The sequence below is a fragment of the Onychostruthus taczanowskii genome, unplaced genomic scaffold (genome assembly GCF_017590055.1).
Source record: "Onychostruthus taczanowskii isolate IOZ18803 unplaced genomic scaffold, ASM1759005v1 scaffold18, whole genome shotgun sequence".
Lineage (NCBI taxonomy): Eukaryota > Metazoa > Chordata > Aves > Passeriformes > Passeridae > Onychostruthus > Onychostruthus taczanowskii.
The window spans coordinates 10,543,048-10,567,581 of record NW_024499017.1 but is presented as its reverse complement, the minus strand read 5'-3'; the positions used below and the strand labels follow the sequence as shown (position 1 = coordinate 10,567,581).

The window sequence follows — 24,534 nt, the reverse complement described above, 5'->3', positions numbered from 1 at the left end:
CTTATTGCAGCACAGCAATTCTCCAGCTGAACCACACTCCACACTCATTACTGGGGACACACAGCAATTTTTCTGCTTTTTGGCCACGAGATAAGGAAGGTGTTCCTGCTCTCAGGCTGGGCTGGGTTATGAGCTTTGGGGAGGGCAAAAACCATCAAAAACCACATATATATATATATATATATATATATATATATATTTATGTATATGTATATATACAGAGGCACTGACTCCCAAGAGAACACTGCATTTGACCTGAGACCGTGGAGAAGCTTCCAAAATTGAATGATAGGACTGGGATTGTGGGTGTGGAGAGATGTGTGATACCCCAGGGTGGAAAACTCAGAGTTTAAAGGTTTAGAATATAGTAATAGGTATAAAGCAAGATGGAGGTTTTAGGGTGGAGGCTGCTCCTTCTTCACCTTCTTCTCCATGGGTTTGGGTGGTTTTGTGTAATTGGATAAAAAAGTCCCCATTGTGGCCACAGGTAGTAAGTTAAAAGTAAAAATAATTTAGGTGTCATTTCTTAATTAGACAGTTTGTCCTTAAAAGGCCTTGTAAAGAGAGAGATACAGCTCCATTTTTACTTTGTTGGAGTGAAGTGCTGTAGAACTCAGGGTCTGTGAGACAGATAAGAACTAACAAACATCTGAGGCCCAACAAGAAATACCATCTCACACATGACAAAAAGAAGTTAAGACTCAACCCTAATCCTGTCTGAGCAGGCAGCACAACTCCAGTGCCAGCCTGGCCCTGACCTCAGAGGTTTTGGCCCTGGAGGTGGCTCCTGGCCTCGAGGGAAGGGTTTGCTCCTGTTTGCAGAAAACCATGCACCCATCTCCCCAACCTGAGCTAAAAGATTCCTAATCTCAGCTTTGTTTTGTTTGTCACATCAGGGATTTCACAGGCTGGCTTTCATCACAATCCTCCATCTCCAATGATACCCTCAAAACAGAATGAAAAATTAGACGAAATTCAGTTTGCAGTCCCCCGCCACTGAGAAATGTCAAATGAGAAAATGGTTGACTAATTAGTTATTTGTGTGGAGAAATAATGGTGTAAATCCCTTGGTAAACATGAAGAAAGTAGCAGGAGAGTCATTGCAACTCAAATAATAAAATAAATCCAATCTCAAAACCAACAACAATTAATCAAATCAAAATAATAAAAGTGTATTAATCATGTGGTTAAATAAATTGTTCTGGAAATGAAAATATTTTTCATTATTATTGTACAGTCTTTCAAACATTTCTCTGTGCTGAAACCTAATTTTCTCTTTTTCTTTCCTTTGGGGCAAAAAACCCTCTAGAAGCTGAGGTGTAAAAAAAAAAAAATTAAAAAATCCACAAACTCATTTATGTATGTTTTAATCAGAAGTGATTAGGGCTATGGTTAAATGAAGCCAGAGGCCATAACTATCAGAATTATTCCTAAAGCTAGGGAATAATACACCATATCTGGGACTAACACACTGGTATAATCAGGTTGTTACTGTAAGAATAATTGTCAACACATGCAAATCAGTAAAAGTTTTCTCATTGTAGCAATTGTGCCTCAAAAGCTAATCAGCATCAGATGAGCTTCAGGGTCTTTTACAAACTACCCAGAGAAGGATTTTGGCAGCACAACTCTATCAAAGTTTCTGCTCATGCCTGTTCTTTGTGCCTGTGCTCCCGCTGCAAATCCATTTGTTGCTCTCCCTGTCCAAGAACTGCCCTGGTAACTCTTGAAAAACGGGGAAATTTTTAAAAGAGCCCAGCAGATTCAGCAGTGAAATGTCAGGATTGAACACAGCTGGGAAACAGCACATTTTACAGCTTCTCCAGTTCTTTTTTTTTTCCTAAGGGATGGGCAGAAAGGAGGCTGGAAGTGGCTCAGGCTGGGAAGTTTTGATCTATCTGGATCAATACAACTCCTGCTGGACTGAGGCTGCTCCCAGCCAAGGATTGCCCTGGCAGCTTCCAGGAAGCCCCAGCTGTGCCCTGGCTGACCAAAGTCCCACAGGAACCCCTGGCCTGGAAACATCTCCCAAAACATCTCCCAAAAGGGCAGGGCAGGGCACAGCAGCACCATTTACATCCTAAACCTGCAGCCAAATGTGGATCCAAACACATCCAAATATGTACCCAAACATATCCCAGCCCTGGCCACCATTGACTCTGGGACTCATCTCTTCCAGAAGGAAGGGAATCTGTTTCTGCAAATGAATTTCCAAGAGGGAAGGGTAACAAAAGCACCAAGTAATCATTTCAGCACAGTTTGTGTCTGTGCCAGGGCAAAGCCTGCACAGCCCTGATGCCTCAGAGCAGAGTGAGAGCAGCACACACCCCTGGGCACCTTCAGCTGCCTCTTGCACACTCACTTGCCTCTTTTGGTGCCTTTTCTCATCAGTAGTTTACAAAGAATTGTAGTGTAGTATAAATCTGGAGGACACTGGGTATCCCAGCAATGGGGAATAACACCTTGCCACTGGGAAAATAATTAATAATAAAGTCTAGAACTGTTACAGGCCTTTCTCTCAGATCCAGGAAATATCAAGGGGAACATTTTGGGAATTAGCTCCTGGAGATTTAGTAGAATTTCTTCCTTTGGTGCTAAACATTAACAAAATTTCCTGTTAATGACAGACATTTAGGAAGGAAAAAATATTCACAAATGACACAAACAGAAGAGACACAAACTCAGTCTGAACATACACACATGGGATCCCTAGCTACTCCCAAGGCACTCAGAGTTATTAACAGGAAGACTTTTCTCTGTCCTGTCCCTTACTCCATGAAGTAGTTTTTACTTCTACAGTTCTAGAGGAAATCCTAGAATGGTTTGGGTTGAAAGGGATGAGTATTTGCACTTGCATTTTCTTAGCCTAGCAACAAACCCCCCCCCCCCCCCCCCAAAAAAAAAAGGCAGCCTAAAAAAGGACAAAATTTGCCACACAATAAATTGGCTGTGCAAGAAGTGGCAATTCAGAAGGAAAATCTGTGAAGGCGCTGATGGTGCCAGCAAAGCAGTGGCAGTATATTCCTGTGCAGAATTTTCCTGTGCTGCCAGAGCTGGGGCATTCCCCAGCTGGCTGAACTTGAGCAGGGCTCATTCCTGACACTCAGCTATTCCCAAGGCAGAGCACGGAGATGATGGGACAGAAACAATGCTCTGCTGACTCCAGAAAGCCTCTGAGTTTCTTGGCAGGTGGCAGCCCGGCAGGAGAAGCAGCCCAGCCCTGCTCCTTCCCTCCGCTCTGAGCGCACAGCTCAGTCCCCAGCTCTGGTTAACCTTGGGTGGGACAGCTGGGATCAAACGTGCTGCTGCTGCTGCTGCTGCAGGGCTCCCTCCAGACACTCATTTTGGTGAGATGTTGGCTGCTAACCTGCTGATTACAAGTGTGTTCTCATGTATCTGACAGGCGTAATCTTGAGTGGCGAAGATCCGCGTTGGAATCCAGACTTCGCCGAAGGGAAAGGAAAACGCTGATCCTGGGAGCTGAGCTGAACCTGGTCCAGGCAGAACCTGTCAGTAATATCCCTTTGCGTGTTGAAAAGCTTCTTTCCTGCCAGGGTACAAACCCTGTGTGCATCTGAGGGGTGACTCTGATGTGCTGCCTACAACAAATCCACTCTGCACAGCGCCATTTCTACACCGTGCTCGTCATGATAACAACCAAGCCCCCTTCAGACACATATTAACAACACGACAAATGCGTGTCATTTAAGAGATCTGCTGGCCACTGATGGAAAATGTGAAGAGGTTAGAGGGGAAAGCTCCAAAGCAGTTTTCATTTATGACACAAAAAGAGCTTTCATTAGATGTTGTGGGCTTAAGCACTGAAAAAACAGGAAATGGAAGATTTACAGTTGCTTGTTTAACCTTAATTTACCACACTGAGAGTGCTGATAAACTTTTTTTCCAGGCCTTGCCTTATTGCAGAGTGGTGCCAATGAGGTAAATATTTTACTTTTTAATTTATTTTTATTTATTTTACTTTAAAAAATATTGTTTAAAATAAAAAAAAATATTTTGAGGTAAATATAAATATTATATATATAATATATATAATAAATACTTTGGTATACTAGAATAAATAAATATATAAATAATAGAAATTGAAATGTAATACATATAATATAAATATAAAATTATATATATTATACATATAAAGATTCTATAGATATATATAAATAAATATAATTAGATAATAAATATTTTACCAGTATTCCACTATTTGGCCATATATAGTTTTATTTTCTGCTTGATATCCATTGCATTCAGTGCATACAAATGTAGTGCTCTGGGAATGGAATGTATTTAATCTCCTAAGATTCTATGATGCCCTAGCTCCTTCATGTTGGTTGACCCTGGGTTGGATACCCAGGAGTTAAACTTCTCTCAGCCTTTTCCCTTGTCTTTTGGGATCTGAATGTTTTGCCAGCCACCTTCCATCATTGTGAGGTGAATTTCAATGTTTCAGTTTGACAGACAAAAACCTGGAAGCCTCAAAACCTGTAAAACTAAAAGAATTGGGGTTTTCTTTCCCCCTCTGAAATGACAGAAGCTGTAATGAAAAGCCTCACCCGGCTGCACAAAGAAGGACTTGTTCAAAAGCACAGTTATACAAAGATTAAAGCCATTAGGGGCTTTTCCTTCTTTTTCTTTTTTCCTGGCACTTCAAAACTTAAACTCTGCAGCAATTTCCATGAGTCTACTGACTTAACACCCTTGACATGAACATGTGCAAAACTGAGACAGTGTTGGGTTTTTTTCTGGGCTAAAATGTTTTTTAAACACTGGTTAATAAATTAGACGTTTCCAGGGCCAGAATATGCACACCTTGTTCCCCTACTAATAGAAAAATTCCTTATTTTAGTCCTGAAGCATGATCAGATGAAGGCTGGGGCTGTGTAAAATCCTACCAAGGACCCAGAGAAGCTGGGTCTTAGGAAATGAGAATTCTTGTTGAAATTTCCCCTGTGCAAGAGGAAACAGTTCTCTGCCAGAGCCATTAAAACAAGGCATTGTGTAAAAATTCTCCAGGGTTGGGAGTGTGCAGTGAAATCTGGGTGAGAAGGGTTGGTATCTCCAAGGTGGAGCTGAGCACTACCCAGAGGAGCTGCCCAAGAGATTCCATGGATAATAATTATCTGGCTTTATGTAGAGCAGGCATGCATGTCTCTGTAAGCATATTTACCTAGAGTATAATGATCATAAAATCAGGAAGAAGTCAGTCCCTAGTAATTCACATTTGAACCAAGACTGAATCTGCAGGCTTACTGCTGCTTAACAAAGTGCATAATTTCACTCTTACTCAGAAACTATTTTGCAGAAATTGGCATCCTTATTACAAAGTTAATAGAAAAATTCCAATTGAACTCTACAAGGCGTTTTTCCTATTACAGTAACATTGCAGAGCTCCATTTAGTAAAAATGAGTGCTTAAACCTTCTGACAATTTCTTCACTGAACTTCAATTCCACTCCAAGGATAACCAGCAGCGAGCCTGGAAGGAGATGGGGCCTTTGTACCTTGAAATGCTCAGGCTGGGGCTGCCTTGCCACTGAGCAGTGGCTGTGAACACAGGACAGGAATTCTGTGTGTTCGGGAAAGCTCCTGCTCCCACATGGAAAACTACTCCCAGATTCAGCAGGAACAGAAATTCTGTGTGTTTGGGAAAGATTCTGCTGCCACGTGGAAAATGACTCCCAGATTCAGTAGGAATTTTGCCACTGAATTAGAAGTGTCCATGATTTATTCTATCCTTAGTCTGGAGATGAAGGATTAATGAAATATGGCCAGAATGTCCCTGACAAGACCTGCTCAGTGCCATCCAAGAGCTTTACCTGCTTTAAAGAGCTGAATTGCTTAATTAGACACTTTCCCTTCCTGGCACGATTCAGGCCTGGGTGCAGCACCAATCTTTCTGGAAATCTTTGATTTCTGTGCTTGGTTTTAGAGCTTTTGCCATCTTGTAAAACACCACTGGTCCCTGGAGCTCCAATCACACTTATAACCAGCCCAAATAAATTTCTATCAAAGCACTGCTGAAAGCTGTAACTACACACAGATGTTCACACACGATCAAACCCAGCTGAGTGAGACTCCAGAACTCAATAGCTTTAAAATATTAAGAGAAATTCATAGCCCCTTTTTCCCCAACAACACGGCTCCTCACACTGTGTCCTCAAACTTGATAGCTAACTTATTATAATCAAGATACTCTTTACTTCTTCCACAGAAAAAAATCCTGCCTTTTCTGAGACTAGAAGAGAACAGTAATGACAAAGTGAGTTATTGTCTGGATCTGCCTTCCACTGCAAGCATAACTTGTGACTGATAGATCCTATTGTTATATTTCTCAAGAAGATCTGCAATATTGTTTAGGCAGTGACATGAAAAATGTGCCCTATAATTTCACAGTTCACAGCCATTCATTCTGAGTGCTGACACGGTTGAAATCATAATGTGGCATAATATTGTTATGCAGGATAAAGACAGAGGGTCTAATTAAACTCCCCTTAAATGCTACATTCATCCTTATTAATCGAGAATTCAGGATTCTAAAGATAATATCAAGGCAAGTTGAAATTGGTGACTGTGGCTTATTTGACTTCATGGAAACACAGATTTTCAATGCTATCATCCACAGCTTTAATATCAACATATTAGGTATGATTTATGCCAACAGAGTGGAGCAGTGGAAAATTTTAAGAACAGGATCTTTTGACAAGTATTGTCAGGAGTGATGAAGTCTAGCTTCAGGTAGTTGGGTTCTGGGCAAAACTATGAATCATGGACTGAGAATTCCTGGGCCCCCTGCTTCAGGTAGCCTTTAATAATTTAATTCAGATACTTCTGCTATTTCAGAGACCAATCAAGGGGAGAGAGATTGATTTTTTTTTTCTCCCCTCTCAGGAAAGGGACACTATTTTTTCAGAACAGCCTCACTCAGTCTGGATAAAAATTTGCCCCCTGCTCTCCCTCCTGGAGAGGACAAGGAAATAAAGTTATACCAACCTGGTTATGTACATTAACCTGTCCCCAAACCCTGGCAACTGCTAGGAAGAGCCAAGAATCCAGAGAAGATAAGATATGAGCAGAGACAAGGCAAGCAGGGAAGATCCCTCACCTCCCAGCAAGGCAAAAACTGCTATAACAAAGCTCAGCCCCAGCTGGTGAGCTGGGATTGACCTCAAGCGCTGAAAATCAAGATATACAACAGCAGAAGGAAGTAAAGAAGAGGTCAAATATCTGCCCCAACACAGAAAATATCATAAAAAGAAGACAAAAAGAAACATCAGGGGGAAGACTTGGAGGTGTCCCTGACTGTGGGAGGCACTGGAAGCAGCTGGGGGATCAGTGGTGCCAGGGACCCTGGCCTGCCAGCAGGGAGGTGCTGCCAGGCTGGTGGTAAATTAAAGCAGCCAGGGAATGCCTGTGAGCAACACAGGGACTGAATGACAGGGCTTGGGAGGCAGCTCTCAACATCTGCTCCCAGCTGGGGGGAAAAGCACATCCTGCACTCTGCAGCTCTGCTGTGGGAGCTGACAGAGATGGAACTGGCTCTCCTGAATGGTCAGCACCAGGTGCTGTCCACAGCTTTTACAGAGTCCAGCTTTGGCAGATGTTTCAATTCTCTCAGCAGTGGAATTTAATTCCAGTCATTTGTTCTCTTCTGTCCCATCTCTGTAGCTCCCACCTGAGAATTTTTGTTTATTTTCTTTCAAACCACCTTCTGCACAGGGAAACTGGGGCTGATTTGGCTCCATTTTCCCCCTTCCAGAGTTACATCAGTGTGATTCTGAGTATGAGAGGAGAATAAAGGAGGTACAGCTCCAGAAACAATTTTACTTCTTTGTCTTATTGCTGTAGGCCTAAAGAGTTTGCTGTATGGGGAAAAGAGGGGTCATTTACTTTACTCAGTAAATGAAAAGTGGAAGTCAGTTTTGACAAACTGCCAAAAAAAAAAAAAAACAAAAAAACAACAAAACAAACAAAAAAAAACCCCAAAACAAAACAAACAAAGACAATGCAAGTTTGTACTGTTTTTTCCTTCAGATATTAGTTCTATGATAGTAAAATACAAACATCCCAATAATTACCCACTCAAACAGTATTAACACCTTCAAGGAACAGTGTCAGTAAAAAGACTGCTGTGTAAAATACTCTTGAGCCAGTGGCCACTGAGAACCTGCAATTACAGGCAGTGGACAAGGGAACTGCCCAAGTCCATTCTTTCAGAATTGATTAAATCTCCTCTTTTCTGGCATTGTTTGCTGGACACCCCAACACCCACAGCTCTCCAGAGTTGGTGTTTCTGTGTCTCTGAGTTCACAAAGACAGAAGAGAAAAATCCTTTCTTTGCTTCAAGCAGATTCTGTCTCTCCCTGCTTTTCCATCTAACTTAAAAGAGAGAAAGGAAGAGAAAAGCAGTGTACACTGCTCAATACACAGCAACTTCAGATCCAGAGATGCACTACAAATTCCCAGTGGCTGGGTTCGGGCAGGCCATCAATAAAACTGCAGAGCCAACTCGAGATGCTCCTGGGTATAACTTACAGTGAAAAACTCTGCTGCTGCATGCTGAGAGCATGGCTCAGCCATTCATTTGTAACAATGGAGCTATTCTTCTGTCTGCACAAGGAAAACAAATCTCCTGTTGTTAGGAATCAAAGACAAGTCCTTCAGACTCTAGGAGACATATTTAACCATGACTAAGTGTGTTGCTTCCTAAGCATTCACTCTTTAAGTCTTCCTATCACTCTCTCATTATGTAGTACTTCTGGAAGTGATTGGAGTGTATCCCAAAAAAGCGAATTTATTGACCTCCACCAGTAACAAAAGTGCTTTAAAAAGGCTTGATGTGCAACAAAGTATGCAAAATTGATCCCTTAAGTGGTTGTGAGCAATGTGATGTGAAGCCTCATCCTTGTTCACAGGGGGTTCAGGATCTCTGGAAAAATCCTGGCAAGAGACATGAAAAAGGCTTTTTGCATTGTCTTTGTGATTCATGGCTTATGCATTCTCTGTGTGGAAGGGTGGGGATTGGCACCCAAGGAAAGGAACAGAAGTAACACTCACTTTTTCCAGAGAGTTCTCCTTAGTTTTCTCAACCATTTGAGATTTGGGAGAAACTTACTGAGCTGAATGTGTGAATCCATTTCAGTGGAGTTTCAGCACTATTTTGTAGCATTTTAGGCATCCTTTTTATTTTTTTTTTTTTTGGACAAAAATCATGGCTGCCATCGATCAGAGGCCACTACATTTCCACTGATTTCCTCCAACTCCATAGGCACCAACCCCAAAGTCAGGATGATCTCATCTAAAGCAAAACATGTCCCAGCAGCAACAATTCCTGCTCCCAAAGGCATTGACCAGCCCATCATCCAGAGGTTCTTGGTGAGAACACAAACCATGCACAGAATCATCAAGGCTGCAAGAGACCTTTGAGATCCAGCTGCAAACCAAGATCCAGCTCCTAAACTGCATCTCCATGTGCCACATCCTGACAGCTCTTGACACTTCCAGAGCTGTGTCTCCACCACCTCCCCAAGCAGATTATTCTGATACCAACCACCCTTGCAGTGAATTTTTTCCCAGTGTTTAATCTGAACCTCCTCGTGGAAACTGAGGGCTCTCTCTCCTCTCATCCTTTCACTGGAGGCTTGGCAGAAGAGACTAACTAGAACCTTCTTCAAGGCAGCAAAACCCACAATCACTCTTAACTCAGTTGGGTTCAGCCTCCTCCTTCCCCTCTCTGATGCTCCAGCAGGAAGCCCCATTAATGCTTAGTTTGCAGCAGAGAAAAATGCAATTTATATCAAGAGAAACAGAGTCCATTCCCTTCCAGACAGAGCAGTAGCCGTTATTTGGAAATGCTGACAATAACAAATGACTTTACTCCTATTTCCAGACTTGGAAACAGTGTCCCTGTGCTTCCAGGAGCCACCTGCACTATGTGGGGTAGCTTGCTATAAATATTACCCATAAATATATACCTTATTTACATACAGAGCTTCAGATATCTCTGCAGCCTTTCATGTTCCCATGAAACTCGGTGCAGTTTGGGTTCTGAGTTCTCCAGCTTCAAATGCTGCATTTTAATTCTACTTAATGAATTAGATATGCTTTAGAGCTGTAATAAACTTTTCTTATGAAGATATTTCTGAAGCATTGAGTCACATTGCTTACTGAGAATAAACAATATGTTTACATAAATAATTTAAAATCCAAGAGCACAGTAGGTAATAAAAATATATTGCCATGATAAGCCACAAAACCAGAAAACAACATGCTCTAATTAAAAATTACAAATACATTGCAGTAAACAACTTATTTACACGTAGTTAAAAGTTTAACAATTGAATATTCTGCACTTGTTGAATGCCAAAAAGGGAAAAATACTGAAACCAATCTCTTCACACAGTCAAATATTGAGAATCATAACTGTGTTTAATTAAGATCTACTGTTAATAATGGGTTTCAGAGTGAGGTTCTTCTTTTAATTTCCCAAGGTAGAAAATGTTATTAAATTTGGCCTTTAACTTCTCATTGACATGTACACTTAAAACTTCTGATTAAAATTTCAGAGGTTGGAAAGAAGTACCCAAAATTAAACTCTCAAATCTGGCACAAAAATAACAATGGTCCCTGATTAAGAAATCAAATTTCAGAAACTTCATTACTGTTCTATTAATAAATTGTTGGGTTATAATTAAAATGGGGCCTTCTGGATTTCTTTCATTTTTTTAATTCTAGAAAAGATGGAAACTGGAGAGAGATTTAAATGCTTAAAATAAAAAAGAAAGAAAGGAAAAAAGAAAGAATGGATCTGAGAAATGTGACCCAGCTTGAACAGGTTCTTTTTAAGGACAAGGAGAGTGGAACAAGCACTGGTTTCCACCTCTAATTTCCAGGATGATGCTCCCACCTCTGCCTCGAGTTCCTCTGGAATTTTAGTGCCAATGGAAAGGGAAGAGCTGGCTCTGTGCAAGTTCTGCCCCTCGTGTGGAGACAAACAGCCACAGCCCCAGGTCTGGGATTTGGAGTCTCATTTTTCTCACTGAAACACATTTTTTTTGCCGGCTTGTTTCAGCTTTGAAATGAAATTCTTCCTCAGCCTGCAAAAACACTTGAAGCTGAAGAATAAGAAGGAAAATTGCTTCAAAAGTACAGCTGTCTTCAGGAAATTTTACAAAGTAAGCCACATTTTTCAGAGATAAGTAATTCAATTCTGATTCAGATCTGCATTGTTCAAAGAATAAATTCAATCTAGTTGCAGACAATGGCAAAAATGCTTTCTCTACTCTTTTTTGTTGGTCTTGAAATGCATTTATCATGTTATATCTAGTAGAGTAACTAAATTTCCTGATTACAAATAATCAGCAGCTCCTTCTACAAGTTCTATACAGAAAATTAACTAAAAATATCCCTGCAGTTGGATATATTTCAGTTGTAACAGGCTGGAAAAAAGAACCCAAAGCCCACCAACATCACTAATTCTCTGCTGGTCTGCCCATTTTGAAGAGATTTAAACATTGTTGGGGGTGATGTACATGGTTCACACAGCACAAATCTGACATTCATTGCTTCTTACAGACAAAACATAGTTCACTCATGGTCATTAATATTCAATTAACTCATTTAGGAGCCTGTGCTGACCCTGCTTGGCCTTTATTTAACTATATAGTCACAGCAAGGACTGATAGCACAATTACAGTCTGAGAACCACAAATATGGAATCAGTGCTCTGTAAAAATCCTGCACATGGTCCCAGACTCTAAACACACACCTGTCTGTGGGAATTGGAGGTAAATATTTCAGCCAGACCCTAACCAGTGAGTGATTTTGGCTTTTATACATGGAATTTCACCCTGTCTTTAATTCCAGATGCTGTTCTCATACCAGTATGTCTTTTTCACTGCTGGCACCCAGGTGTTTCAACACCTGCCAGCATTAAAATATCTTTTAAAAATGCTGCTTTATGTTTTCCTGTTATTTTACCAATAGGACTGAAAAGTATTCAAATTAGCCTTTTCCTGGTGCATTCTACCATTTCCCAGATTTCCATTGCATTTGCATTATTTTCCTCTGGCTTACACAACCACTTCCATTGCCATAGTTCCTTCATATGATCATCCCTCATTCCCAGCCCAGTCTAGCTTAATTCTTCTCTTCTTTTCTGCACATAAAAGGAAAAAAAAAATCTTGCTTTTGACTATAAGCCTTCCATGCTTGGTTATGCAGATATAGTAAAACTTCTGGGAAAATTTATTTTATGAGTTGGTCAAGATTTGGGGGTTCCTTGGCAGACAGTTGTGTGCTGAACTTCAGAACAGGTTTAAATTTCTTAACTGTTTACACTACCCTTAAAGCAAATTGAAGAGTATTCAGTGACTCACTGGGTGCCCTTTAATTTCGGGTCTATGTAGTTTGGAGAAATTCAGCAAAATCAGTAGGTCAAGGGGAAAAGTTCAGGTAATAGCTCCCTGATTTTTGGCTTTGATAACAAAATTCTTACATTTTCATGGCTTTTTTCTTTTAGCATCACAAAATCAGGTGTCATATTTATGAATGTTAGTTTTCCCATCTCCCATGAAAATACATAAATTATGGACAGCACCAATAAATTAATTTCTTAAACTCAGTGCAAAACCCAAAGGAAATAAATACCTGCACAAGCCAGGTTCTGAGCAAAGCTGCTGAGGGTCACATTACCCTGCCTGACAAGCAACAGAAATTCCATCCATAGGCACAAATTTTTGTGTGTGAAATAAGGGGGTTTTGGAGCAAAAGCTAAACTTAAGAATAAGAAATTATTCTATAAATAAATCCATTTAGAAAACAAGGGAAACAATGTGCTAAGAATCATCCTGCAGATAAACTGGTATTTCAGTGGTAGAAGTAGAAGGAGAAAAGCTGAATTATTAATGTCATTAACAACATTATCTTTGAGGTGATGCAGAGAACTGGAACTTTTAATTACCTGCCTTGCCTTTTTCCTCCTTTCTCAGAGATGAGCACACTCTCCTGCTTAAATTCACCTCCTCATCATTCAAATCCAAGTCCTTTGCAGTGACATTTTCACCAAGACTTGCTGCTGACAGAGAACGTCTCCAAGATCAGCAGCTTTCTTTATTGTAGAACAGTACACGTGTCAAACCTTCTTTAAGGACTGCACAATCACTGCTAAATAACCCTGTGACAGCAGAGAGATCTCTGCCCATGCTCTGGATTGACAGAGCCATTGTTCAGCTGCAGCTTTGAAGTCATTCTCACAAGGAGTTTATCCCCTTTTATATACACTGAGACCTGGGGAAAATGATACTTACAAGGAGAAATGAAAAATTAAACACAGCTGTAGGTTGTAGTGGTAGTGCCTAACCTGTAATTCTCAAATGATGAAAAAGCCAATTTAGTTTTAGAGAACAAAGTGGTTGTTTTTTTTAATTTTTCATAGAATCTGAAGCGGCAAAAGACCAAACCAGGTGGATCAAAATAGAAGAAGATGACACGTAATACCCAGGTTTGCTCCTTGCAAAGTGGCACAAGTGTGGGATTATATTATCACAGCACAGAAATAATAATTTATTTTCATTTATCTGCACAAGGCCAAGTCTTAGCTTCCTTTAGCTTCAGTCTTTCACTGTGAAATATTTTCTCAGCTCTTGAAAGTAGATGGATGGTCATTATTTTACTGAGGGACACTATAAGTGGTCATAAATTGATTTAAACCCTATGTAAAACAGATGCATCACTTCTATAGATATTTTAAATTTTATATGTCTTCCCTGGCTCTCATGAAGGAAGAGGAATAAACAAGCAGGTTAAAAGTAATTTTGAAAGTATGTTACGCCAAGTCTATTCCTTGTGGCTCTTGATTGTTCTACTGTAGGAACGTCATGGTGTGGAAAATGATTGTTGTTTGTCTAATGCACTCCTTTGTTTTCAACAAACAGAATCTCTAATTGCAGGACAAAATATAAATTGTAACTTCTTACTAAGTTAAACATAATTCTGCACTGGCAGGCAAATTCTTGGGCACAGAAGACATCCCCACTTGGTGGAGGATGAAAATGAGAGGGAACTGTGTGGTTGTGTTCGAGGGTCTCCAGGATAAGGGAAGACATGAGAACCTTGAGTCTATATTTCAGAAGGTTGATTTATTATTTTATGATATTATGTTATATTAAAATGCTATACTAAAACTATATTAAAAAGAATAGAGAGAAAGGATCTATTAGAAAGTTAGAAGGGAATGGAATGGAATGAAAAACAAAAACCTGTGACTGTTCAGAGAGTCCACTATCGTTGTTCATTAAGCATGTTCAGAGCTGGACCATGGTTGGTCATTAAACAGAAACAATCTACACGGACCAATCAAAGATGCCCCTGTTGGTAAACAACTTCCAGACCACACTCCACAGCCACCAGATAGTCATTGTTTACATTTCTGAAGCTTCTCAGCTAAAATAAGAGAAAAATAAAAATATCACAGTAACAGCACTGCTCTCACCTGATGGTCTGGTGCTGCAGAGTGTCCGGGTCGGTGGCATTCACAGTGAGCACCACGCTGCCAACGGGGATGTTCTCCTGCTTGGTCACTGCCATGGGGTTTGGGTGGAACACGGGGCCCTCGTTGACGTCCTCCACGGTGATCTGCACGGTGGCCGTGGAGCTGGGGCCGTAGGCGATGTCTGGGATCAGCGGGTCTTCGTTTTCCACTTTGATCAGCAGCGTGTGAAAGGCTGAAATCTCGTAGTCTAAAGGCTGCAAAGTGGAAGATCAGAGAGCAAAGGTCAAAGACAATGCTTAATGCTTTTTCCTTTAGCCCACAGCAAACTTGCAGGCAGCAGAATTATCTAGAAAGGGAGGACAACATTCCCTGCACGTGGAACTTGATGAGAGTTCAGGATTAGACACACTCAGTTCTTATGGAAGATAATAAACATAATGGACTTAAAAGCCATGGAGACATCCCCCTGTCCAAGAGCTCACATTTTTTTGCCATACCTCATAGACACAATTCAGTGCTCATCTATACATGTTTATTTTTATGTAGCATGCATTTAACAAACAAATGAGTCACACTCAGTAGCTACTCATGACAATAACACAAGCTGCTTTCTCAATGTCTGTCCTGAAACCAAAGGCAAATACATGCATTTGTCTTAAGAATTGACAATGCCTCTTCTGAAGCCAAGAAGAGAGCATTCTGGCACAGGCAGCAAACAGGGCTATTTTCTTATTCTTTTTTGTATCTGTTAAGTTTGAGACACGGGATTGTCTTCATACAAAGACAGGCAATAAATTTTCCTATGAGACTTTAGAAATGTGGGACCAATCCACTTTGGAAACACGGATTCTCTCTTAATCCATGTCCTTTTCTTCCCTGCTACTTGCATGTGTTCTCTGAGTGAGAACAAAACGGGGCTCTTGAATTCTAATTGCACCTCCAGCAACAAACAAAACTTTGTTGTCAAATGTCATTATTAATTGTGATACTTACTGCAACCCTGGCTGTTATTTAAGCACAACAACTAGGAACAGCCAGTCCTTCTGACTAAAAAAATGCTACTGTGACACAAGAAGGGGTTATACACACAGTTTGGACAAGGGCTGGAAGGCAACTTTACATCTTCCAATAACCTATCCGTGCTGTGCCTTGTTTTATGCAGTGAACCCAGGGATGAACCTGACAGCAAAAATACAGAGCAGGAGGAGACTGTTCTTACCTTGACAACAGAGAGCATTCCCTCATTAGTCTGGGGGTTGGTGTGGATCTCAAAGCTCTGCCCTGGATTCCCATTGATGATGGAGTAGACAGCTCTCCACGCCCCGGTGGCGGGGTCGTCCCGGTCACCCACGGTTAAATTCACTATTACACCTGTGACCCCCTCCTTCACTGTGGCCTGGAACTGGAAAAAAAAACACAGAGGAAATCATTACTATTTTGACATAATAACCACACACACACACAAGAAATATCCAAGGCAGCATTAATTATTTACCCCAGCAGGAGGAAGATGGAATCCTTGACCGAAACTTTAAATAATGCATTCTCACTTGTGAAATACGAGGTAGCACAGCTTCAGCTGCTCTCCACTTAATAGATGGCAGATAAGCAGTGATGTGATAGGGATGGAGCTTGGGAAGGTTCTGATCACAAGAAGACAGTTCAGCTCATATTACTGGAAAGTGAAGCATGAAGAGACCCGCAGTTCCCAGAAAGGGAACTGAGGGAAGAGAAATCACCCTTGTACAGATCCCTGTTGCCTTCAAATCCACTTTTATTTACAAATAAATCCAGTTTTGTATTTCACACTTTTTTTTTTTCATGAATTATCCCACACACATTTGTTTTTCACTGCACTGTTGTCAAGACACAAAGGAGGTCTCACAAAAGCCATTCCCAGAGCATTTTTTTGAGGCCTTGCTCTAAGACACTCAAAAATAATTGGACCTCATGCTACCACTTTGTCTGCATAACTAAAAGTCAGAGCTGCTTTCTTTTTGTAGTGGAAGGATTTTTTTATGACCTTGTGAAATGCGTTGCTGGATGATTCAACCCTGCAAGAAAATTCTAGTTTATTCTCCATCATTCTTATTTATGTAGGAAAAAAACATTAAGCAAACCATTGGAAAAGCTTGCAAGGGTCAGACTTAATAACACTCCTCACCTTTCAAGTACTTGAGGTTGACGTGCTAAAAGCACTGTATAGAAGAGTGATAAGATAATACCTGCTTTGGAGGTGGATAAACCAGGCTGATAACAGACCTAATCCTGAGAAGTGCTGAACATCAGCACTGCCATTACAGATCATTAGGAAATCTTAGCATTTCTAGGGATTAAGCCTTCAAAATTCCAAAATTACAAACTTTAATGGCACAAATAGGTTTTGCTGTACGTGTGCTCCTTAAAAGCTGCATCGTTGGTGACAATGCATCACTCAAGGGCAAGAGTCACCCAAGTGGCTTCAAGACCTGAATAAACTAAATGTCTTTTTCCCTGTCTTACAGAACACCAGAAGTCATAACACTGCAGAGCAGTTTGGGAAAATACCGAATCCTGAAAATGGCATTTTATTAATATATAGATTTCCCAATCTGGACAAATAGTAGGTAAAGTGGATTTCTTCATATAAAAATAAAGAAAAGATGACTATGTCTTCCCCTGTGTTCAGTTATCTTTGTTTTTCTTCTTTTTCCAATAGATTGGATTTATCTTTTCAAACCCTTTTTCATTTTTTCTGTATAATTTGAGTGCATGCATTCAGTTCAAGCTTTCCAGCCTTAAACCAGATTTCATAAAAGGATGACATTAATATGTCATTTCTATGTTCCTTGGTGTATCTAACAAAGAATTTAAAGATTCTTTTGATTTTGATGGTTAATAAGTAACAGGTTGTGATTGAGCTTTGTTTCAGACAGTTCATTAAGCTCATTTGAAGTTTAATTAACTCTAAATGATAATACAACAATATTTTCACTTGCTTTGAAACAAATTAAAAGGAAAACTCTATTAAAAATCTTGGAAATAACAGAAGAATGATTACCAAGATTGTGCTCCTTCCAGCTCAGCCAAATGCTGTCACCATCAAGCAGACTTGGGTACCTCTTACTCTGATTGAAAAGAACCAATTAGCCCAATTGATATTTTATGTTATTTCATATTGTCTCAACTTGAGCATGTACAATATGAGACATCAGAACCATAAAGGTCAGAATTTTACCCCACAAGTGTTCAGTACCCAACAATTTCCATTCAGCTGCATAAAAAGGTGACCAGACTTCAAGGAGCCTAATACTGAAGAATGTAACCCTTAGATTTGACCAGGCATCTGCTCCTAATTCATATTGATCCTTGGGAAAAATCTTTTCCTTAATCCTCCAGTCTGATTCAATTAAGTGTTCAGTACTCTTTAGCTCACCTTGGGAACTGTAAGAGCTGTTCAGGCAAAATATTAAAAGATATGGCTGTTTTCTTCAGATACAATATTGTGAAGCCTGTGCAAGAAATTTATTATTTTTACCCCACCAGTGCCAGACTGTGATCAAAAGGTTGCCATGGTGTGCCAGATAGTTAAAAAAATATGGAATTTCAGGCTGAGGATCTCTAAACCAAGGATGTCTCAGCTGGGATTGGCTTTCTTCTGCATCCCTATTTTCCCCTTGTTTAGGAAGAGCTCTCAGTAACTTCACAGCTGCATGGAGAAGGGGCACAAGGACCTGCTGAGGGCACGGCACTGCTGAGCTTCTGCCTCCTGCAGGTCAAGGAAATGCCAACATCCCCAGGGAAAGGCTGTGCCTAGCCAAACAATTCCAGCTACAGTGGTACCCTCTCCCCTGGCGTCCTCCACATTTTGGAAACAGCCATACAAACACAGATATTCGGAGCTGTCTGGAACATTAGACTAAAATCTGTTCAAGATGGATGGAAAAGCAGAATGATCAGACCACAGAAGTTGTCACAGAGGTCTGCTCTAAATTTATAACGTGAAAAGTGTAATAAATCACAGATTTGTGATTGCAAAAGACACATATCTACTGTGAAACCGTGTGGCCTAGAAAAATATAGTTTATTTTATCTAGAAGGTGAACTCTTTTGTCTGTTCAGTCACCTTTATTTAAGGAATAAATCTCCCAATGTTTAGAAAAATGTGTTTCACTTATACCATGTCCCTTTCAAAAATAAAAGTAAAAAGGGAATTTAAAAACTAAGAAAGAGCAAAAATAGGAATTAGATTTGGAAACAGAGAAAAAACAACCACAGGTTCCTCATATTTCACAGTGAAAGGTTTATACTCTCAAAGCTTAACTGGGAAAATCTGAACCAGTACTCTAAAATAAAACCCCACAGTGGCTAAGACAAATAATTGGATCACAAGTTAATTGATTTTACTCATTTTAAATATCTGCACATCCCCTAAGCACCACTATAAATTAAGAATAAAGTAGATGAGTTCAGTACTTTACTTAAACTGCTATCATTTGGACCCATTTGAGCACTAATAACTTAGGAGGTGAATACCCTGGGCCAGGGTGGGTTTGCTGGAAAGAGTTGTGTGAATTTACTGCTTCTGAGAATCTGAAATGTGAGGTTAACCTGCTCTGTGATGTGCCACGCTGCTATTTATTGTGCTTATCACGCATACAGCCCAGAGATTTCAGCAATTCTGTCATTTTTAAAGTTTTAGAAATATAGGGGAGGAAAAAAGATGCAGTTCTTCTATTTCTGTACCCAAAATCATGTGGCAGAATACACAGAAAAGGGACTGATAGAAATTTAGAAGGAAACTGAGTGAACAGCAGTTAATGGGGAACTGGAAGATTCTGAGGAAATGTAGTGATGGATGTAGATGAAGAGAGTGAGGCTCGTGAGGGTGCATAAATAGACTAGAAAATGTAACAAGTCAACAATGTTTGCACCATGAAGGACTGAGGGGAGCAGATAAGGACACTGGAATTCTTGTGAGGGATCACCAGAGTGGTTCCACATGGCATGGAGGTCCTGGAGGGTGACAAGGAGCAGCTTTTATTTCTGACAGCACAGGAGTCAGCACAGGGATGGCAGGGAGAGCAGAAATGTTCAAACCAGCTGTGCTCAAACACAGCCTGAGCAGAGGAGAGTCCAACAGACTGCTCCTCCCTTCCCCGGATCTTGCAGGCTGAATTTAGTGGTTGTTTCCTGCTGGAGCCAGGAGTAACACTGAGCCAAATCCTCCTGCACACTGAGCCCTGTAACGATCTGATGGCACAGTGCACTGGCAGCTCTTATCCACAGAAAATTCCTCTGGATGGTCCCAAGACAAACCGGCCTTGTCAGATTCCCACCACACAAAAAGATCGCTTTGCAAAATGTTATCACCTGAGAATCCAGGCACTGACATTGTCCCACACATTGCTGCAAGTGGTACCCAGACCATATTAAAATCAGATTCTTAGCTCACAGCCTCTTTTAAAGCTCCTGTAGTGAATGGGATGCTGTTGGCTGACTTCTCAGAGCAGATGAAGAGATGAACTTCAGTGCATCAGAATCACCTGGGTGTCTCCTGTCCAGCAGCAGCCTGAGCACAAACAGCACCTTTAAAAAACTGTCTCAAAGGGGGCACTGACACCCAAATTAAAGAGCTGCCACAAGCAGCAAACACAAAGCAAGACAAATGTGCCTGGGGTCGGTGATCACCACCCAATGGCTCATTAAGATTCTGCACACTGTGATTTCCAATCAGAATAAACAAATTAGAACTCTGTGTCAGTTTGCATTTATCAGGGTGATATTCCAGTGGAAGGTGTTCTGTGCTGCAATCACGTGTTTGCTTCCTCTTCTATCTACCATAAAAGATGGGAAATAATGGGATGTATGAATTCATATGTCTGAGTTAGAAATTCCACAGAGAAATTGTATTATTGCAATTATCTTCCTCCACCGAAGCCCACTGCCTTTGTGATAATATTTTGTCTGTCTAATTTCTTGAGAATGTGATGACAAGTTATAGAGTCTCTTGCAACCTGCTTGCTCTTTTTGTCTTTTCCTTTGCATGCTGCCATTCAGTACAAATGCACCTGAGCTCCCAGGATTTATTTGCCAAGGAAACAAAGCATTTTCCATAGCTCTGTACCTGGAACATCTCCAAGTACAAATGAATTTTCAGAGTGGTCACAAAGGTCTGCATTCTGGATCAATCAGGAATGAGAGTCTCATAAATGTCAGAAGTGAGCATTTCAGGTGGAATTCAGTGGGACACAAAGCCCAGTTTGCCAGAGAAGGATAACCCAAGTCATTGGTGCTCGAGGCAGGGGCAGTACAAGGAGGAAATTGCATTTGTGCAGTGACCAAAGTGGTGCTGTTGATCCTGCAGCCACTTTCCTCCCATCCCAAGGGCCCAGGGTGCTGCTCTGCTGAGCTGGGCCCCTGAAGGGCTGAAAAACTGCCCCTGAGCAAAACCAGTTTATGCCAAACCCTCCACTGCAGCAGCTGAATGGAAAATGGTGTGGCCAAAGCAAATTGCAACTTGGTTTACATCTCCCTAATCTCTTCTGCAGATTTTAAAGGTATTTTACTTCTAAGGCTGTGCACAGCCTTTGCTCTGTGGACATGAGCAGCAGCTCTATTTCACTACAAAAAGATCTGTATTAAAGTAATGGATTAGGTTGATGTAAGCTGCACACCAAGCAACACATGAAACACTTGGAAAGCCATTTAGATGAAAGACACCACATAAATATAAAGCATCATCATGGCGTGACAAGGATTTGATGGTGTAAACGAGATGCAAAACAGAAATTATAGCTGTGAGTCACCTAAACAGGCTTTATTATTGTCATTGTCTTACTGCCATAATGCTGGCTCGTAGGCATTGCATTATTTCTTGACTGAAAGTTTCTTTCAGCTTATTCTATACTTTTTCTGAGTACATAATATTCTTCCACCTCCCTGGTGAAATTACAAAAAGAATTCAATCGTAGCTTAGAAAAAGAAAAACAAAAAAAACCCCAAAAAAAACCAAAACAAAAAAACCCAAACCCTTTTCAAATATGTGAAATTGACCATAATAATTTTGAATGCATTTTCAGTTTTTACTTTTGGATGATTTTTCACAGCCCCTGAATTGAAAATGCTTTGTGATCTTTCAAGGCACACACCAGTTGCTTTACCAAGTAAAAGTAGGACTCAGTAATGAAGGACTGAATGAATATTTTTGCCTGCAAAATCTTTGTCTGCAAGTCTGCAACAAGAGCAACCAAACTGAAAGATCAATTAGGTAAATGGAAGGCTAAGGATTCAATTCTGCTCTCTGGAACATGGCTACAACGTCTGCAGGCTCTCAATTTGTGCCTTTTTATAGAAAAACACAAAGATGCTTAAAACCACTGACATTCATCATGAATGAGGGAAAAAAAAAAAGAAAAAAAAAAAAAAAAAAAAAAGAAAAAAAAAAAGGAAGTTTCGGCATGGCTTCATTTTGCTTTGCTGCTCACCAGTCTGTTTGGAAAAGTACTCAAAAAAACAAAGAAAAAAGAACTTATTAATTAGGCTCCAGGTAAAAGTCCCTCTGAGGGCAGTTTTCCATCAGGCAAACTATTTCTGGGACTGAGACCACTTCAGGTATTAAAAGTCATGATTGAGTTGTAGTGGGTTAGAATGAAAAAAAAAATGGGGTAAAATGGATGGAGGGAAGGGAAAGAGGAGGGAGGAAGGAGGGGAGAAGGAAGGAAGGAAGGAAGGAAGGAAGGAAGGACCTGCTGGGTTTTGAAGGAGCTGCCTGTAAGGTTGCCATTGGGAAGGGTCCTCCTGTCCCTCTTGCAGACACCACAAATCTGAAAACTTCAGAAGTTCTATGCCTCACAAAAGCCTTAAATTAATTTACCAAACTTTCTCCCTGCTCCTTCCCCACAGCAGTACTGAGCTGGTGCTGGTTTCAATCCTCTATTTATGTGCTTGCACAAGACTAAAAAGCCATTTGGGAACTGCAAATAAGTGATGGTGAAGGTTACTTGAAAACAGCTGCTTTTTGGAATGATTTTGAAGATTATGTTTACATAAGATTACACTCTTCCTCAGCCTAGCTCAGGGCCACACTGAGCAAAGGCAAAAAGATAATTCTAACACATATTAATCATATGTTGAATGCCTGCTTCAAAGCCTGTTACCTCCAGGTGTACATCAAATATCTGAAGATTCAGATGGAAGACAAAGATGCTCTCTATTCTTTTTTTCCCCTGAATATATAAATAATTTAGAAATGATTCATTCTTTTTCACTTTTCCACCTTTAAATGCAAGGTGCATTCAGTGGTTTCTGGAATAAATCACCCCACCAATAACTGGGCACCTCTAGAATGATGGTTGTATCAGAGAAAAACAAATACTCCTTCTCCTGGTGGACAGAGCACAGTGAAAGGTCACTGTATTTATTACATTTAAGGAACTTTTGAGAAAACCTCAAATAATGATGTTATTTTCTGAGCTACAAAAAATTCCTTCACCACAGGTAGAACAAACCTTATGTTTAAAACAACAGCACGAGAGAAAATGATGATGTGAGCAGGGCTGGAGGAGCAGACTACACATATTCACCTGCCCAGGGAGCAGGGAGAGCTCTGCCTTTCACATTCATGAGGCCCCTTGTGTGAATCCAACCAACCCAGCTCCTCTCATTTCTTTCTCAGTGCCCTTCCCATCCAGGGCAGAGCTAAGTATTCTTTCTAAGATGCTGGATGTCTTCTTTAGATGGAATGAACTTTAAATAGAATACACCTCTCTGGATTTTTCTTTCTTTTTTCATCCACCGGATTTGAGGAGCAAGAAGATTTTACAGGATTTTTTCCCCCCTACTCATCCTAATGATGGTGACAAGAGAAGGAGCTCTTGTTAAATGGTCCTTTTTCATTTTTAGCAGAGATTGTTCATAACCAAACCAACTTTTCTGGTGCTGAAGATGAACATTGAACATAAATGGTGGAACTCACTGATCCTGCCCTACTGAAAGGAAAATCTGGAAGTCACCTGTGACTCGTTTTGCAAGGAATTCCTGCCACTCCCTGTTAGAGCTGGGATTCATTTGCTCCAAGGACCTTTAAGTAACAAATTCCTCCTCCTGCTTCCCTGAATGTCACATTTTTGGGGCCTGGACACAGGATGTGTCCAGGAAACACATCCTCTTTTACTGTTGCAGTTGTTACGCGTACCACAAAGGACCCTGAACAGCAGGGGAGGTGAATTCACTCCTCTCTGAATATTAAACTGGTAGAAAAAAAGGAGAATTTTATGACAATACATGATTTTTTTTCTTAAAATTAACATTAATTAGAGAGACCAGTTAATTTGCTAGAATTTTTGGGAGATTGAGGGAAGTGAAGGAGAAATTTCCCTAACTGCTTTAGTTTGCTCCCAGGTATAAATAAATGCAATGGGCAGAGAACTGGGCAGTGACAAGACCTTCAGCAGATGAAACCTATTGATGATTTTTAAATTATTATCATATTTACCTCTAGGAAGTAGACAAGGCACGAAAACTGTACTTTAGTGCTATACAAAAGCACTAAACAAATAGAAGTTTAAAAAAACCAAACAACCACAAAAAAAGAAAGGAATGCTTCATTCTAAATAGGTGAAAGAACAAAAATAATCTAAATAAAAATCTGGAGGCATCTTCTTCATCTACTTTGGTACCTTGACATTTCAAAACAGAAACATATTCTCACTGGTTTAAGACTCCTGGTTTTGCAGAGAGGCAGAAGTTGCAATGAAAATGAGATTTTCTCCATCTCAGAATCTTTGGCCTGGTTGAGAACAAGCAGCATATGCAGCCAGATGAGAAATCCTGCCTTTTCTGCCCCGGGAGGGCACTGATTCTGAAAGAGGGAGTTTTTCCTTGTGCCAGTTTACAGCTGATCAGGGCCCAAGCTGCCAGCAGCAGATGTTCTGACAGTGGTCCAAGTTCTTCATGGGGTCTTGGGTGGGCAATGCTCACCAGCCCCAGTCCAAGCATTCAAAGCAACTTGTATCTCCAGAATATTTCAGCTACAAATTTCAGCAATTCCCC

General features: G+C 40.5%; 1 protein-coding gene across 2 annotated transcripts in view; it reads right to left on the bottom strand.

Annotated features, from left to right (window-relative positions):
• CDH13 (cadherin 13) overlaps nucleotides 1–24,534 on the bottom strand; it is a 433,407-nt gene that overhangs the window by 31,232 nt on the left and 377,641 nt on the right. For both annotated transcript variants that reach the window (XM_041400548.1, XM_041400547.1), the window contains exons 9-10: nucleotides 15,722–15,904; nucleotides 14,503–14,756 (exon numbers count right to left, since the gene is read on the bottom strand). In XM_041400548.1, coding sequence (XP_041256482.1) covers nucleotides 14,503–14,756; nucleotides 15,722–15,904 — 437 coding nt within the window. The remainder of the gene's footprint in view (nucleotides 1–14,502; nucleotides 14,757–15,721; nucleotides 15,905–24,534) is intronic.